This window comes from Microtus ochrogaster, assembly GCF_000317375.1.
Source record: "Microtus ochrogaster isolate Prairie Vole_2 chromosome 14 unlocalized genomic scaffold, MicOch1.0 chr14_random_1, whole genome shotgun sequence".
NCBI classification, from domain to species: Eukaryota; Metazoa; Chordata; class Mammalia; order Rodentia; family Cricetidae; genus Microtus; species Microtus ochrogaster.
Genome location: NW_004949096.1, coordinates 35,948,822 through 35,965,596, shown reverse-complemented (window position 1 = coordinate 35,965,596; position 16,775 = coordinate 35,948,822). Strand labels below are relative to the sequence as shown.

Sequence of the window (16,775 nt, the reverse complement as noted above, 5' to 3'; positions counted from 1 at the left end):
GCGTCATCTTGAGGGCGCCGGCTGTCGAGACTTCTGGGAAATGGAGTCCCTGCGAAGGTGGCGCATTGATTCGGGGCCCATAGGCGGAAGACCGTCATGTAGGCGCACTGCCTTCCTGATCCCAGGCGGTGTGGCCTTACCCGGTACCCAGCGCGCTTACGGAAGGTGAGGACTGTGGGTCTAGGTCATCGAGACGACGAATGGACGCAGCTGCGGAGAGAAGGAAACCCTAGGGACTTGGGGGAGGATTCGTGGGCGTGACCTGGTGTGGCTAGCTTGCTTGTGATTCGTCCCGCCCAGTGTGCTTAGGTTCTTTAGGGCACAGAGGCAGCTCCAGGTGTCCTTGTGGGTATGACCACTGTGTGTCAGAGTCCTGTACTTTGGAGGTCCCTGTCTGCGCCCTGTCTTCCTCCAGTTCCTTCTTTCCGTAATGGGTGCTTCAGGAATGTAGGTGGTTACCGACCCTGAATCTAGGGGTGTCTGCTCCACTCTCACAGTCCCCCAGATAACGTCTCATGTTGCATCTTTCGTTCCCTATCCCCATACTGCGCAGGAATGTCCTGGTGCGAGAGTGTTCGTGGAGGAAGTCGGATTTGAGGTGAATTAAACCCCAAGGGAAATGCCAGATGGCTTTTGGTCGATTTGAGATGATTTTAATGAGAGTGCTCTGTCAAGGAGTAGTGGGAAATAAGGGTAAAGGAACAATGCGGAGGCCAGACAAGTACCCCACCAAGCAGGGTATGGTGCGGTCTTAAATGAGATCAACATGAATGAAAATTTGGGGGAACAATTCTTGAGGTAACATTCGGACCATCACAAAGTCGTACTTCCCACCTTAAGACCAATCACCGACAGCCAGCGTCTGTCTAGACGCCTGTGTTGAGCAGCTGTCTGTTACACCACTCAAGTTGCTTGCAGTTTACCAGCGATCTTTCCCCTGGGTTTTTCTGTTATTGTTGTTGTGTCACGGCCACCCTCGACCCTCAAGGATGACACGACCACCAAAGCTCTTCTCACTGCAGTCTATTCCAGGACTTTATTCACTTTCTCTCTCTCTCTTCCTTCCTCTCTCTTTCTCTCTCCCTCTCTCCCCCTCCCTTTCTTCTCCTCCCTCTCTCTCCTTCTCCTCTCTCTCTTTTTTTTCTCTCTCCTTCTCTTTCTCTTTCTCTCCTCTCTCTTTGACCTCTCTCCTTCCTTCCTTTCTCTCTCCTCTGGGCAAACGTCTCTCTTTCCCTTAAGTAGGCATGGGCTGCCAACCCTGAACTGCCAGGTGGGCACTGCCCATAGGTTCACGCATATGCAGGCAGCTGATAATCATTGCCTGATCATAGCATAGGTCAGGCCTTAGCCATCTCAGGAGTTGATTATACATCTCCATCAGGTGTGACACCACGCAGCTCGCTACATTGTTGTTTGATTGATTGATTGTTTACCTTTGTTGCATTTAAGATGCGGTCTTGTTTTGTAGCTTACCCTAGTGATAAGCCTGTAGTCCTCCCGCCTCAGCCCGCCAAGTGCTGGCATTACAGGTGTAAGTCGCCATACCTATGTTTTCCATGAAACTTCAGTCATGCATATCAAGCTTCCCAAAATATTGGGATGTATTACAGGATTTTCTATTTTATTCTAAAGATCTGCTTAACTTTGTGGCTAACTTCCAATGAAAGTAAATTATAATGTAGAATTTAAACCTTCCAGGCAGACATTTTCAAATTCTACCTCAGCCTTTTACAAAGCCTGGATGTCCTACTGTACCTCTCTTCTTGATGTGGAATTAAATTATCTCTATATGAGGGAAGAAGTAAATTATCCTTATTAAAAGCACCTAGCAAGAGTCTCATGAGAGCAAGGGCTCAGCAATACAAGTTAGGGTGATGTTTAATGGTGCTTCGTTGTGTGTCTAGCCTCTAAGCAATAAATTATTTAACCAAGTGTCCTGCTGTAAATGCTTAATAGAGTTCAAATTTTAGTTCCATTTTTTAAAGATTAAATAGGATCATTTGTGTACCGCTTAAGTTGGGAGAGCGATAACCTTGAATAAAGATGATGTTTTGGTGATGATGGTTAATTAAAAGCTTTGTAAGTCTTCTCTCATATTTCTAGAATAAATTCCTAGAGGATACTGGCCAGTCTGAGAGTGTCTGTGTTTGAAAGTCCTTGGGTCACAATGATCTTTCTAACGTGCATATCCAATGAGGACACAACTATGCTTAACCCCCCCCCCAGCTCCTTTTGATGTAGTTTGATCTCTACTGGTTTCTCCAGGCTGATCTTTTCTCCAGCGTTGCTCATGTTCTTATCTAATATCTGTAGTAATCCTTTATGTGATAGGATCTGCCTCTTACTTCTACTCAGGCTTTTCCATGTTTATAATGTTGCTCCTCCTTCACATCAGAACCTCAGATCCTAGTTGTGCCAAGAGCACTGCAGGGTTTCCCCCTCTGTCCTTCCCTGGGCGAGGGGAGCCTCCTCAAAGCCCTGCCAGCCTGCCCTGCATCTCTCTTTTAGGCGCCATCCTGTAGTAAATGTTACTTTGTTTATTTATTCTGTGTATAAAGCTGTTGCCCCTGGAGGTCAGGGAAAAGGTCTGCAGGGTTTGTGCTTGATGTGGTTGGTACTAAATCAGTGCTGATAAGGTAAATGCTTGAGTCACAAGGAGCAGTGAGATAGTGACTGCAATAACGTGCTCAGTGAGCCACAGATGCACATTTTCTCCTCCTTCCCTGAAGCACACGTACTGTCTCTCCACCCACCAGGAGTTCCTTAATTGCTTGCTTTCGCTGTTATTGTTAAACTTTTTTTAGGGGAAACAATTGAGGTGGTGTTTCCTGTATAGCTTGGACCAGCCTTGAACTCAGTAGTAGTCTTGACTGACCCTGAACTTGCAGCAGTCCACCTTAAGTGCGGATCCGTACCAGATACAAACTTAGACTCTGCATTGTGAGAAGGTGAGATGCATTTAGCTAACTTATGCAGAGGAAGTTAGAAGACAGTAAGTCTCCTGGAAACTCAAGGATAAGTAAAGCTGCAGTGTGTGGGAACTGGAACTCACTTCATCTAGAAACACTGTGAGCACCAGTGTTTCACCACTAAAGTGAGCTACATCCATTGTTCTGTCTCCTGGTACCTCTGTTCCCTGGTCCCGGAAGCTACTTCAGTATCTCCTGATATCTTCTTGACTCATCACTTGTATGTTGTCCTGACACTTTAAAATTCATGTTCACTAAGAAGAATGTCGTCTTTTCATACAAGATCATTTCTGCCAAATTTTTCTCAACTGGATACAAACTTAGACATACTTGGGAAAAGAGAATCTCAATTGAATTCCCACCATCAGCCTGTGTGATAACCATGAGCATGTTTATGTGGGGCTGTATTCTATTCTCTCTCTCTCTCTCTCTCTCTCTCTCTCTCTCTGTTTCTTTCTTTCTCTGTCTCTCTTCGAAACAGGGTTTCCTCTCTGTTGCCTTGCTGTCCTGGAACTCACTATGTAGCCCAGGCTGGCCTTGAACTCTGCAAACTCATAGAGATCTGCTTGCCCCAGACTCTCAAGTGATGGGATTAAAGGCATGTGCCATCGCCCAGAGTAAGGGGCATTTTCTTAATTGCCCATTCATACAGGAGGGCCTAGCCCACTGTGGATATTGCCATCCCTGGGACAGTATATCTGGGCTGTATAAGAAAGTAGTCGAGGAAAAGCAAAAAACTCAGGATAGCCAAAACAATCCTGTACAATAAAAGAACTTCTGGAGGCATCACAATCCCTGATTTCAAACTCTACTACAGAGCTACAGTACTGAAAACATCCTGGTACTGGCATAAGAACAGACAGGAAGACCAATGGAATTGAATAGAAGACCCGGATATCAATCCACACTTCTTTGAACACCTGATTTTTGATAAAGAAGCAAAAAATATCAAATGGAAAAAAGAAAGCATATTTAACAAGTGGTGCTGACATAACTGGATATCAAAATGTAGAAGAATGAAAATAGACCCATATCTATCACTATGCACAAAACTCAAGGCCAAATGGATCAAAGATCTCAACATAAAGCCAGCCACACTGAAACTTATAGAAGAAAAAGTAAGAAGTACACTTGAACGCATTGGCACAGGAGACCACTTCCTAAATAGAACTCCAGCAGCACAGACACAGAGAAACAATTAATAAATGGGACCTCCTGGAACTGAAAAGCTTCTGTAAATTAAAGGACATGGTCAACAAGACAAAACAGCAGCATAGAGAATGGGAAAAGATCTTCACCAACTCCACATCAGACAGAGGTCTGATCTCCAAAATATACAAAGAATTCAAATTGGACACCAAAAGAACACATAATCCAATAAAAAAAAATGGGATACAGACCTAAACAGAGAACCCTCAACAGAGGAATCTAAAATGGCTGAAAGACACTTAAGGAAATTCTCACCATCCTTAGTCATCAGAGAAATGCAAATCAAAACAATTCTGAGATTCCATCTTAAACCTGTAAGAATGGCCAAGATCAAAAACACTGATGACAACTTATGCTGGAGAGGTTGTGGGGAAAAGGGAACACTTCTGCATTGCTGGTGGGAATGCAAGCTGGTACAACCCCTTTGGATGTCAGTGTGGTGATTTCTCAGAAAATTAGGAAACAACCTTCCTCAAGACCCAGTAATACCACTTTTGGGCATATATCCAAAGGATGCTCAATCGTGCCACAAGGACATGTGCTCAACTAAGTTCATAGCAGCTTTGTTTGTCATAGACAGAACCTGGAAACAACCTAAATGTCCCTCGACTGAAGAATGGATAAGAAAAGTGCGGTACATTTACACAATGGAATACTACACAGCAGGAAAAAAAATAATGACATCTTGAATTTTGCAGAAAAATGGATGGAGAGAGAAAAGTAACCCAGACACAGAAAGACAGTTATCACATGTACTCACTCACAGGTGGTTTTTAAACATAAAGCAAAGAAAATCAGCCTACAAACCACAATCCCAAGAATTTAGACAACAATGAGGACACTAACAGAGACTTGCATAGATCTAATCGACATGGGAGGTAGAAAGTAGAAAAAGACAAGATCTCCTGAGTAAATTGGGAGCATGGGGACCTTGAGGGAGGGTTGTAGGGGAGAGGGGAGAAGCAGGGAGGGGAGCAAAGAAAAATGTAGAGCTCAATAAATACCAATAATAAAAAAAAGAAAGTAGCTGAGCAAGCCAGTGATGAGTCTCTTCTACAGTCTCTGATTTGGTGTCTGCCTCCTGGCTCCTGCCTAGGTTTCCTTGGTCATTTGTAAAGTTGTTTATGGTTTAAGCTCATTAACTCTTACTGTGCTCTGACTCCTGGGAACAGAGCTCTGCCGTGAAGATAATGGCACAACAGACACTGCTGTGCTTTCGATATTCATGGCTTTTGCTCTAACTCTGAAAGGAACATGGAGTGTTCTTATGATGGTGGTGGGAATGAAGGTGGCTACGTCTCTCACTGATACGTGGAGAGGCCTTGCCACATGGGTCAGTAGACCCCAGGACTGGTCCTTCAATACCTCTCTCCTTCCACACTATTTCTTCACTAGAATCCTGTTCTTCCCTCGCAGGACACCATAGGAGGGAATGGCTGCTGTGTCTCCACCTACTAGATGCCAGGTGAGGTGGACATTTCTATTTCTGAAATACTGTTATTAGTTTCCAAAATGTAGGCACTTCTTTCTTTATCCTGAGTGTCTTCCTTTACTACCCTCCACCCCTAAGCCAATAAAGGGCTCCAAGGTAAGATGACCTTTAGCACTTTGAGCCCACTAGCTTCCCAAAAGCTGACAGAGCAGGGCTGCCTGGAGGAGTCCAGCATCAGTGGTTCTGTCCTAACTGTGCCTCTGGCAGCCAGTTGTGGGCTGAGAGTCAGTCCCTGGATGCCGAGGAGTGTTGGGTTAGGCTGGAGTCCATGGTGTGCTATAAAACACCCAGAGCCTGCCCCAGAAGAGACGAAATAAACCAGGAAGGCAAGGCTTGTAAGGGAGTGTGGTTGTGTTTGCAGCCATTGGTGACATTTGAGGATGTGGCTGTGACTTTCACAGATGAAGAGTGGAGGCATCTGCTTCCTGTGCAGAGGGCGCTCTACAAGGCTGTGATGCTGGAAAACTATGAGAACATCATCTCACTGGGTAAGGAGTCAGAACTTGTCCCAAAACGTGTGGGTCACAAGGGCAGGGGATTGCCACCTCTTTGACCCCCACCTGAGTTCAGAACCACCTGACAGACGAAAGGGCCAAAGGAGGTGGCTTTAGGTGTTTAGCTGGTGACCCCAGCCCTGGTCAGCTGGACTGCCCTGTTGTTAACGGCACTGGGAAACCACAGGTCTCCTTGTTCAGCAGCTTGCTTCCACCTAACAAGGCAGTCTGTAGGACAGGGCAGAGCACGTGTGTTGTGGGTAGGGATCTGGCTCCCCAGAGGCAGGCAGCAGAAGAGGTAATGTGTCCGGGTCTCCTGGCACGCCAACTGGTGATGACTCAGTTCCATCAGGTAGACAGGAGCCATCTTGGTGAGAGGAGATATCAATCACTTCATGGAAGACGGAGGAGGACAAAGAAGTGCCCCTGTGGAAAAGAAAAGGTCATCAGAGATGTGCTTGATTTTGAATGTTTGTCTTTTTTTTTTTTAATATTTATTTATTTATTATGTATACAGTATTCTGCCTCCAGGCCAGAAGAGGGCACCAGACTTCATTACAGATGGTTGTGACCCACCATGTGGTTACTGGGAATTGAACTCGGGACCTTTGGAAGAGCAGGCAACGCTCTTAACCACTGAGGCATCTCTCCAGCCCCCTTGAATGTTTGTCTTAATGACAACCTTAGATACCTATAAAGGGCACTTTGTAATCAGACTTATTTGACAAGTTTGATGTGCGAATTTCACTCTTGGATTTTTAAGGTACCCACCACCAAGCTCCCACATAAATCACACACAGAGGCTTATTCTTAGTTATGAATGCCCGGCCTTAGCTTGGCTTGTTTCTTGCCAGCTTTCCTTAACTTAAATCATCCCAACTACTTTCTGCCTCTGGGATTTTATCTTTTCCTTACTTCTGTGCATCTTACTTTCCTTCCTACTGCATGACTGCCTGGGTGGCTAGCTCCTGATGTCCTCCTCTCCTTGTTCTCTTGCTTCTCCACTTCCTCATTTCTCCTTCTATTTATACACTCTGTCTGCCAGCCCCTTGCCTTGCTATTGACCGTTCAGCTCTTTATTAAACCATCAGATGTTTTAGACACACAGCTTCACAGAGTTAAACAAAAGTCACAGTCCTGAAAATAATCTTCCCCAACAGGGAAAGTAAGAGCTTTTGTTCATGTCAGCTCTTAATGAAGTAAAGCATAGTCCATACAGGTAATAAGGAACTCCCAAAAGCTTCCAGAATAAGAGGCTGAAGCCAAGCACAAGCACAGTGGTTTGTACTTGTAGTCTTGGCCACTCTAGAAGCAGGAGCACACAGATGCAAAAGCCAGTAACAGTCACATTCATGTTGCAGGTTTGTATTGAAAAGCCAACATTGGACTGAGGATGGAGCTAAGTGGTAGAGTATTTTCTAGCATCTGTAAGGTCTTTAGTTTAATACATGGACACACACACACACATGCACGCACACATCAGCACCTTCTGTATTAGCTTAATCAGGGATATTAATTAGTTAATATCCAAACTGAAAAGATTGTTCAGTTGGCATCAAGGAAGATCCCGAGATTTTGCAGAGGCTTTGGAAGAGAATAACCCACAGGAAGTGATAGGTGTGGTCACTCTGCCAAAAGAGAACCAGCACACACCAGACTGATGCTTCTCAGGCCCAGGAAAAATAAAGATCCCTACCTTCCCTATCTCCCAAGGTAGAACCCTGTCCACGGGGATGTTAAAGCTCAGGTGTTTCCAAGAGAGGGATCTAATTTTGTTCATTTGGCTATAGATATGAGTGGCTCTAGAAATTGACCCAAAGAATGTAATAAGGATTGCTGGTTCATACAGCATACCAGGAGATAGTTCCCATAGTATTGTGTGTTAATAGCAAAACATTAAAAATAGTAAAATGTGCTGGATGGTAGTGGTACACGCCTTTAATCCCAGTACTCAAGAGGTAGAGGCAGGTCAATCCCTGTAAGTTCCAGGCCAGCCTGGACTACAGAGAGAGTTTCAGGACAGGCTCCAAAGCTACAAAGAAACCCTGTCTTAAAAAATGAAAAGCAACAACAAAAAGGAAAATTTCTATAGCTAGGATTTACTATATTATTTATCCATATAATGTGCTATCATATAGTCATTAAACCATTCTAGAATATCTGTGCTAAATAAAATTAATGTTTTATATTTACTGCATGAAATGAACTTCAGAAAAAAAAACCTTCAGTTTATAACTCAGTCGTGTTTCATTATCCAGCTTAGTCCTTATAACATTGCATTCCGTTTTCCTGTATTTACCTGGGGAATATGCACGTGCAATAGCATGCACGAGAAGGGGGGAGGACAACTTGAGAAAGCTGGCTCTCTCCTTTAACACGTCAGTTCTAGGGTGTGAACCCAGATTGGAGGCTTGATTCACCCAGTAAGACATCTCCCCAGCCCCAATTATCCAGTCTCTGACAGAATCACGTGTAAGGTCCTCCCAGTATCAACATTAAGTAAAGGTAGGAAATAACACCAGGAGGTGTGAAAGGTGACTCGTTTTCCTACAGTGAGCCCAACCGACTTGTTTCCATGGAAACATACTAAGGATGATCAGAAAAATGACAGTGAGTTCCCTCCTTATGCTCTTTCAGTCAGGATGCTCCTTTTTCCTTCTTATTTCGTGAGCCAAAGGCCTCTATCCTGCCAGTGTCCGGACGGAAAGCTTCCCTATGCTGCCTACGAATTGAGGTGGCATTTGTGGGCTGCTGTGGTGCCTGGCGTTTGCCCGTTCAAGAGCCCCAGTGCTGACCTTCCCCAGAGGTGTCTTTGGTCTGTATTCTGTGTTTCTGAGAGTCTACACTTAGCGGCCAGGATTGAGTTTGGAGTGGTTCAGCATTGTCATCCCAGCAGCCTCCTGCCTTATGCTTTCTCCCTGAGCAGGGCTTCCTGTTCCTCGACCTGACGTGATTCTTCCATTTCTTCAGTTGAAGAGCAGGGCCGAGCCATGGACACAGGGGCTTCATGGATGTGAGGAGAAAGAATGGCCAGACAGTGTCTCTCTAGGTAACCAAGTCTGAACAGAATGGGCAGAGTTTTGTTTGTTTCTGTTCTTGGGTGGACGAATGTTAGGGATCATCCTTGTCTCAAATTCAAGTTGTCCGCCTGCGTGTCTGTTTCCTATTGCACATCCGTTCTCTGGTTCCCCCTTCTCCACATTAAAGTAGGACTTACCTGCATTCACCAGCTTGTTTCTCAGGACTGTCACCTAGCCTGTGTACACCGCTAATATTTTTATTGGTCTCCCAGGTCTCTGCTCAGCCTACCCTATTGAAGCTATCGGCCCCACTCCCAGAGCCGTTCTCCTGTTCTCTGAGAAGTCTGTTTCCACGTTCCTTCCCTGCATCCTGCTTTACTCCCCAGCCGTAGGTTCTCCCAGAGTGTAAGCTCTCCGGGAAGTGATGCCCTGTGACCAAGTGTTCCATCTGTCATAGCGCCCCTCTCTTCTGTCATTGTCTCCGAGTCCAGAAAAGAAACTGCATCTGAGTTTTCTCTTTGTTGCAGACGGGGAGCCTAAGCCTGAGATCCTAGATGCTTCAGCAGGAACCCCGAGAGAGAGCCGTAGAAGGCAAAGTCCTCTGTGCACTAAACTGGAAGTTCAGACACTAGCAGGTGGGTTGGAACCAGCAAAGGGAAGTCCTGCAGCAGAGACTTGCAAGAAACGTCTTTCCTTGAACAGAAGCTTGCGGCGAAGGCCAGCCCCATCCAGGAAAGCCCTCGCTAAACACCAAGACCAGGAATGCAGCGACTGCGGGAAGACCTTCTGTGACCATTCGTCACTCCTCCGTCACCAGAGGACTCACACTGGAGAGAAGCCCTATGGCTGTCCTGAGTGTGGGAAGGCCTTCAGTCACAGGACCAGTCTCAGCAGACATCTGCTGTCGCACACAGGGGAGAGCCCCTATGAGTGCAGCGCCTGCGGCAAAGCCTTCTTTGACAGGTCGTCCCTCACTGTGCATCAGCGGGTGCACACGGGAGAGAAACCTTTCAAATGCAGCGAGTGCGGCAAAGCCTTCTTTGACAGGTCGTCCCTTACTCGCCACCAGAGAATCCATACCGGGGAGAGTCCCTACGAATGTCAGCAGTGTGGCAAAGCCTTTAGCCAGAAGAGCATTCTCACTCGGCACCAGCTGATCCACACTGGGAGGAAACCATATAAATGCAGTGAGTGCGGAAGAGCGTTCTATGGGGTTTCCTCCCTTAACAGACACCAGAAGGCGCATGCCGGGGAGCCACACCATCAGTGCAATGAGTGTGGCAAAGCTTTCTTCGAACGTTCTTCTCTCACAAAGCACCAGAGGATACACACTGGAGAGAAGCCATATGAGTGCAGCGAGTGTGGGAAGGCCTTCAGCCAGAAGTGCAGGCTCACACTACATCAGAGAGTTCACACAGGGGAGAAGAAACCCTTTGAGTGTAGTGTGTGTGGGAAAGAATTCAGCTTCAAGTCTTCAGTTATTGTGCATCAGAGGCGTTATGCCAAACAAGGGACAGACTGACCAAAGGAGAAGCATTAGCTACACAAAGGGCCTTCCATAATTGTGCTAGGTCTCCATGTCTTCTACAAACCCAGCATTTGCTCCTCCTGTCTACTGTGGCTGCTGTCCTGTCCACCTCTGCTCCACAGGGTCTGAGTAATCAACATACCTAGTGTGGAGTGCAGAAGCTAAAACCCGAATCCAGATTCGAAATCATGGGCAGAACTCGCTGTAGCTCAGTGCTAGAATAGCGCCTAGTATACATGAGGCCCTGCTCCTCGACCCCAGCACTGTAGAAGGTTGCTAGAGAGACTGTCAGCAACAGGGTATGGCTTAGGAGAGGAGCCCAAAGACATAACTCTATGAGAACATAGGCCCGTTGTCACTGCACTGAACTAGTTGCAGGCTATTACAGGAGGGCAATGTCACAATTATGGGGAAACACCATTTTCTCCAGAAGGTTCTATAGTTTTAGTCCTTGTGAAGCTTTTTGGCCTGCAGACCTTGTTGTCTTTTGCCCTAGCATTTAGTCCTCCTGGCAGTAGTGCTAACACTTATTAAGAGCTTATCCTGGGGTAAATACTCACAGAGAATTGTAGCAGGGCGAGATTGACTGATCCTCTAACGAGTCCTCTTGCTGTCTCTCACAGATGAGCACCATGAGGTTTGTTCAAGAGATTAAGGAATATATTCTGGGTGACACAAGGTGAAGCCAGGTGTCTTAGTTACTGTTCTATTACTGTGTGGAGTCATGCTGACCAGAGCAACCTATAAAATTATTAATTAATTAATTAATTAGGGGCTTGCTTCTATTTCCAGAGAAATGGCATTTCTGTGGCAGGGAGCATGGCAACATATTGGTAAGCATGGAGCTGGAGCAGTAGCTGAGAGCTTACACCTGATCCACAGGTAGTCGGCCTAGAGATGGGGAGACACACTGGTCTTGGCATGGGCTTTGGAAAATTCAAAGCCCATCCTCAGTAACGCACCTCCTCGAACAAAGCCACACTCTGGGCTGCAGAGATGGCCTAGTGGTTAAGAGCATTGGCTGTTCTTCCAGAGGTCATGAGTTTCATTCCTAGCAACCACATGGTGGCTCACAGCCTAATGAGATCTGGTGCCCTCTTCTGGTGTGCAGGCATACATGCAGGCAGAACACATTATACATAGTAAATAAATAAATCTTTAAAAAAAAGATTTATAAAAACAAAGCCACACTCCCTAATCCTTTCTAAACACTCCACCAAGGGGAAACCAAACATTCAAATACACCTATGAGCTTTGGGCACGATTCACATTCAAATCACCACAATCCAGGCAAGGACATGATCAGCTGGCCCTTGTGCTGAGAAACAGGTCCTTTTCCTTTCTGAATTTCACAGCTGAGCATACTGAAGTTCAGACAGATTAGTAACACCGTAGATGGCACAAAGTGAAACCAGGTCTTTAGTACAGGTCTTCCTCCACTGTTTTTATTACTGTGTGATCTTAAATTTTGTCTCATAATTTATATACCTGAATTGTCTTCTCAGCTGGCTTGTAAGTACTTGGAAGTGTGATTTCACAGGTCTCTGAATCTTACTCAGTGCCTTGCAAACACAGATGTTCAATAAATGTTTATCTAAATGAACACCAAGGTCTCTGTTTTCAAACCTCCTTTCTCATGAGTTTCTCAGTCCCACATGTAGCATTCCTGTGCTTCCCAATCCCAGCTCTTCCTTCTCCATTGCTCAAGAGACGCCACAAGCTGTGGTACAGTAACAAAGAGGCCTCCAGACAAAGGCCTGTGTCTCCTCTGAAGTGTAGCAGTCTGTCCATTCAGCCTGTACCACTTGGGACCCACACATCACCATGAAGAAGGAACATTGGCAGGGACTGGTGGGGACAGAGCCTGGGCCTCTGGAAGGTTAAGCTTGCACTCTGCCATAGAGCTACACCCATAGTGTAGTTTTTATCTGTTTTAAAGTTCCATTTTAATCCATCTGTGGGTGTTTGGTAGACATACCCATGACGTGTTCTCAAATACAGCTGCCCTCATCTACCAGGATGTGTTCCAAGATGTTCTCGTGAGCACAAAGCCTCGTGTAGTACCCTATCGTAGGCACATTATTATTATAACTTTTCTTTAGCATATGTCAATTCTTGATCTTGTGCCCCGGAGCCATTATCTTTTCTTTCTTTTTTAAATTAAGAATATTTCCGTGCAATCTTTTCTCATTTTACATAGCTATCCCCATTTCCACTCCCTCCCTTCCTCCCACCCCACCTTCTCACCCCACTACCCCATCCACTCAGAAAGGATAAGGCTTCCCATGTGGCAACAACAAAAGTCTGACACTTCATTTCCAGGCAAGACCAAGGCCCCCTCCCCATATTTAGACTGAGTAAGGTATCCCTCCAAAGAGAGTGTGCTCCGAGACGCCAGTTCAAGCACTAGGAGTAAATCCTGGTACCACTGCCAGTGGCCACACAGACTGTTCAAGCCTCACAACTGTCCCCCACATTCAGTGGGCCTAATTTGGTCCTATACAGGTTCCCCTGTTATATTAGTGCAGAGTCAGTGAGCTCTCACTAGCTGAGGTCAGTTGTTTCTGTGGGTATCCCCATCATGGTCTTAACCACGTGGCTCATATTATCGTTCCTTCCTCTCTTGGACTGGACTCTGGTAGCTCGGCCCAGTGCTTGGCTGGAGATCTCTGTATCTGCTTCCATCAGTTGCTGGATGAAGGGTCTATGATGACAATTAAGGTAGTCACCAATCTGATTACAGAGGAAGGCCAGTTTAGGCATCCTCTTCACTGTTGCTTAGAGCCTTAGCTGGGGTTCCCGTGTGGATTCCTGGAAATAACCCTAGTGCCAAGTCCAGAGGTTTTTATATAAAAAGGCAATAGTTTAGATATTATTAATAGTTTACATATTTAATGCTTGTCTGAAAGGATTTATGGAATATCTAATAAAAATTGTTTTTAAAAATACTGCATTTTTAAAAATACATTATAAAATGTATAATGATACTTTTAAGTGAAAAAGATATTCCAGTGCATAGAAAGGGAATAAGAAAGAAATTGAGGGACGGACCATGGCCACAGTCCACACTCACACCCGGAATATCATAAAGAATTCTTTTACTTTGTATAATGAACACTACACGAAATCCTGGTCCCGCTCTTTCCAGATGTGTGACTTCAAATATGTTGCCTTGGTTTTCTAATCCACGAAATGGATAAGGCTTTGTTGGGCAATTTTGCTGGCTCCAGAAGCACACAGAGCTCAGCAAACTCACATCTATCTCCATAGTTACCATCTCTTCCCTTTTGTGAAATTCAGCTGGGTCAAAAAGAGTTTTTGGTTTCCTTTTTGTTTGTTTCTGGAGCTGAAGAAGAAACATTTTGAAGGCCGTGTGGCTCTTTGGAAACTCCTCTTCCAGTCGGCTTGCTCTGACTCGCTTTGACTTTCTACGCATCGTTCATACATGAGTATGGCGGCTTTCTCATAAAAGGAACAAGTTTTCCATTTTATTTTTCCAGTGTGATGCGTCCTGCAAAGATCACAGTCCAATGTCAACTTATGGTGCAATGTAGAGTTGTTCTCTCCTGTCTGCAGGTCCTAGCCGGCTGACTCCAGGAAGAAACGACCCGGTCCCCGGTCTTCCTCAGCGCCGTCACCGCCACGAACTCTCAGTGCGTCCTGCCGCTCCGCCGCCATCTTCGCCCCTAGAGCCATCATTGAGTAAAAGTGAGGATTACTTAAGTGCAAGCGCTGGGATACTCTGGCAGTCAATCCAGTAACTATGGTGGCTAAGAGACTAAGGGGAAGTAGTGTATGCATTGTGGATACAGGACAAAGAGATGGTTCGTGTTCCTCTCGAGGAGGATGGAGCAGGGGGACATGACAGTTCGTCATTCGTCATGCCTCTCAGATCAATGCACAACTGGGAACACGTGAATCGCTTGTTTCTGGGATTCTTCATTTAATATTTTCAGATGGTATTTGAAATTTCAGAAAGTGAGATCACAGATAGAAGAACACCCACTATGTCTGTACTGGGATATTATCCCCCATTATTCAATTCCAAAAAAAAGGGAGGACCAATAAAATGGCTTCATGGGCAAAGGTGTCTGATGCATGACTTCAATCCCATGCTGACAGGTGGGTGTATGCCCAAGAGAAATAAAAACACATTTATAAAAAGATTTCTGTAAGTGTGTCATTAGCTCGCCATTACAGCAACCCAAACCGAAAATGGCCCAAATGCCCATCACAGCATAATAGAAAACAAATTGCAGTGTGTTCATGCAGTGGGCCGTTAGTAACAATAAAGGAAAGAAACACCTTGCCGATCCAGAGCCCGCAGCACAATGCTACATGGCTCCCATCACGGGATCCCTCGAAAGGAGGCTAAAGTGACGGACAATAACAGAAAGTAGGAAGCGCTGCATCTTAGGAAAAGACTCTCTGGAAAAGGCAGTGAGATTTCTGAAGTGCTTCGAAAAGTAATTAAGAAGCCAGGGTACGGCGGGGTCCACCTGCTCTCTTCTCATTTGGGATACCAGGGCAACATTGTGAGTTTGAGGCCAGAGGATTCTAAACAGGAGCTCTGATTCAGATAATAATAATATAGGAATATCAATAGCCTAGTAAAGGCTCACGAGTAGTTTAACATTGGGGTAACTGGAGCTGCCTGCACACTAATGGGCTCCTGGGGCTCTGCTTTGGTTTCCTGGATTCCAAGTCCTAAGGATTTCCATGCAGTTCTCATAATAGTCACCAGGTGGCAGTGTGTCTCAGTCAATCAAATTCCTGGGGCAGCTCCATGGAGATCCTTGCCTTTCTCTACACAGCTAAGCCAGGCTGTTGACATTGTCTTATCAGTCACTTTTGAGTAGACCACATTATTCACCCCGACTACCTATTTAATCTACCAGGCTCAGTGGAAAGTGACGTATATGTTTGTCTAGGATGCGTCTGTGACTCTGTTGCAGGAACCCAAGGTCCCTGCTGAGGACTGAACAATAGCAGAATTCAAACACTGCAGTGGCATGACCTTCCTCCTGGTAGGTGACACATGCGCAGCACAGTACCCTGTGGAAAGGTTCAGAAAAGCAGAGGGGACACCCTCTGCAGCCAAGTACAGCGGCACCTTGTGACCTCAGCTCCCCCGGAAGCAATGGTAGGAGGATCATAAGATCAAGACCAGCCTGCCCTACAGAAATAGTCCAACGCCAACCTGGGCAATCTACTGAGCCTCTGAATCATTTTTTTTTTTAACGTTAGAAAGGGTCTGTCCATGTATCTCAGTGGTGGAGTACTTGCCTAGAGTGGCCATGTGCTCAAGGGTTTCTAAAGCATTGATGGCTGCCTGCACAAGGCCGGTCCCCCAACCTTCCATCGTGAATGGGGGAAGGGCTCATGAAGTCCTCGACTGCTCAGAGGAGCTACAAGGAGTTAATGGTTACTAGGAGACGGGAAGTCATAGTCCTTAGTGGTAAGGTTGTCCTTCTTCAAGTAAATGTCCCCACCAGCCACACTCATGGAGGCAACAGCAATCAAATGCAGTGGGGCACACACAAGGACAGTAGAGTAAGAAGGGAGACAGTTTAGGAGGGAGAAGGAGAAGAGAGGGTGATGGAGGGAGGAATAGGATCTAGGTACAGTGTGTGTGGGATTAGAATATTAGTTTAAGAAGTGCTATGATTGTTTATGCTGTGGAGTATTTGTTTAAGGATGTAAAGATGTGTTGCGTTCTTTTATGTTGCATTTGTTTAACTCTGTGAAGCTGTGCTACTTTGCCTGCCTAAAACACCTGATTGGTCTAACAAAGAGTTGAATGGCCAATAACTAGGCAGGAGAGGGAAACAGGTGCGGCTGGCAGGCAGAGAGAATAAATGAGGAGGGTGAGTGAGAAAGGGAGGAGAGGACACCAGGGGCAGCCACTCAGCCACTCAGCCTCACAGTCGCCCAGTCACATAGCCACCCAGCCAGCCAGTCTATATATCTTGCTTTCCATCTTACTCCATGGGTGGCTGTATGGCTGTGTGACTGGCTGGCTGTGTGATTGGCTGGCTGTGTGGCTGTGTGGCTGTGTGGCTG

The 16,775-nt window shown here is 45.8% G+C and overlaps 1 protein-coding gene across 6 annotated transcripts in view; it reads left to right on the top strand.

Annotated features, from left to right (window-relative positions):
- Positions 1–11,786, top strand: part of Znf2 (zinc finger protein 2) — a 26,987-nt gene extending 15,201 nt beyond the window's left edge. Inside the window, exons 1-5 of one of the 6 annotated variants that reach the window (XM_005364440.3) lie at positions 71–165; positions 5,595–5,643; positions 6,032–6,158; positions 9,091–9,213; positions 9,712–11,786. In XM_005364440.3, coding sequence (XP_005364497.1) covers positions 5,611–5,643; positions 6,032–6,158; positions 9,091–9,213; positions 9,712–10,706 — 1,278 coding nt within the window. In that variant the 5' untranslated portion in view covers positions 71–165; positions 5,595–5,610 and the 3' untranslated portion in view covers positions 10,707–11,786. Of the gene's footprint in view, positions 1–62; positions 166–5,275; positions 5,644–6,031; positions 6,159–9,090; positions 9,214–9,711 lie in introns of those variants that run through there. The other 5 variants (XM_013352747.2, XM_026787748.1, XM_026787747.1 and 2 more) reach the window with 5 other exon arrangements.
- The last annotated feature ends 4,989 nt before the right edge of the window (positions 11,787–16,775 follow it).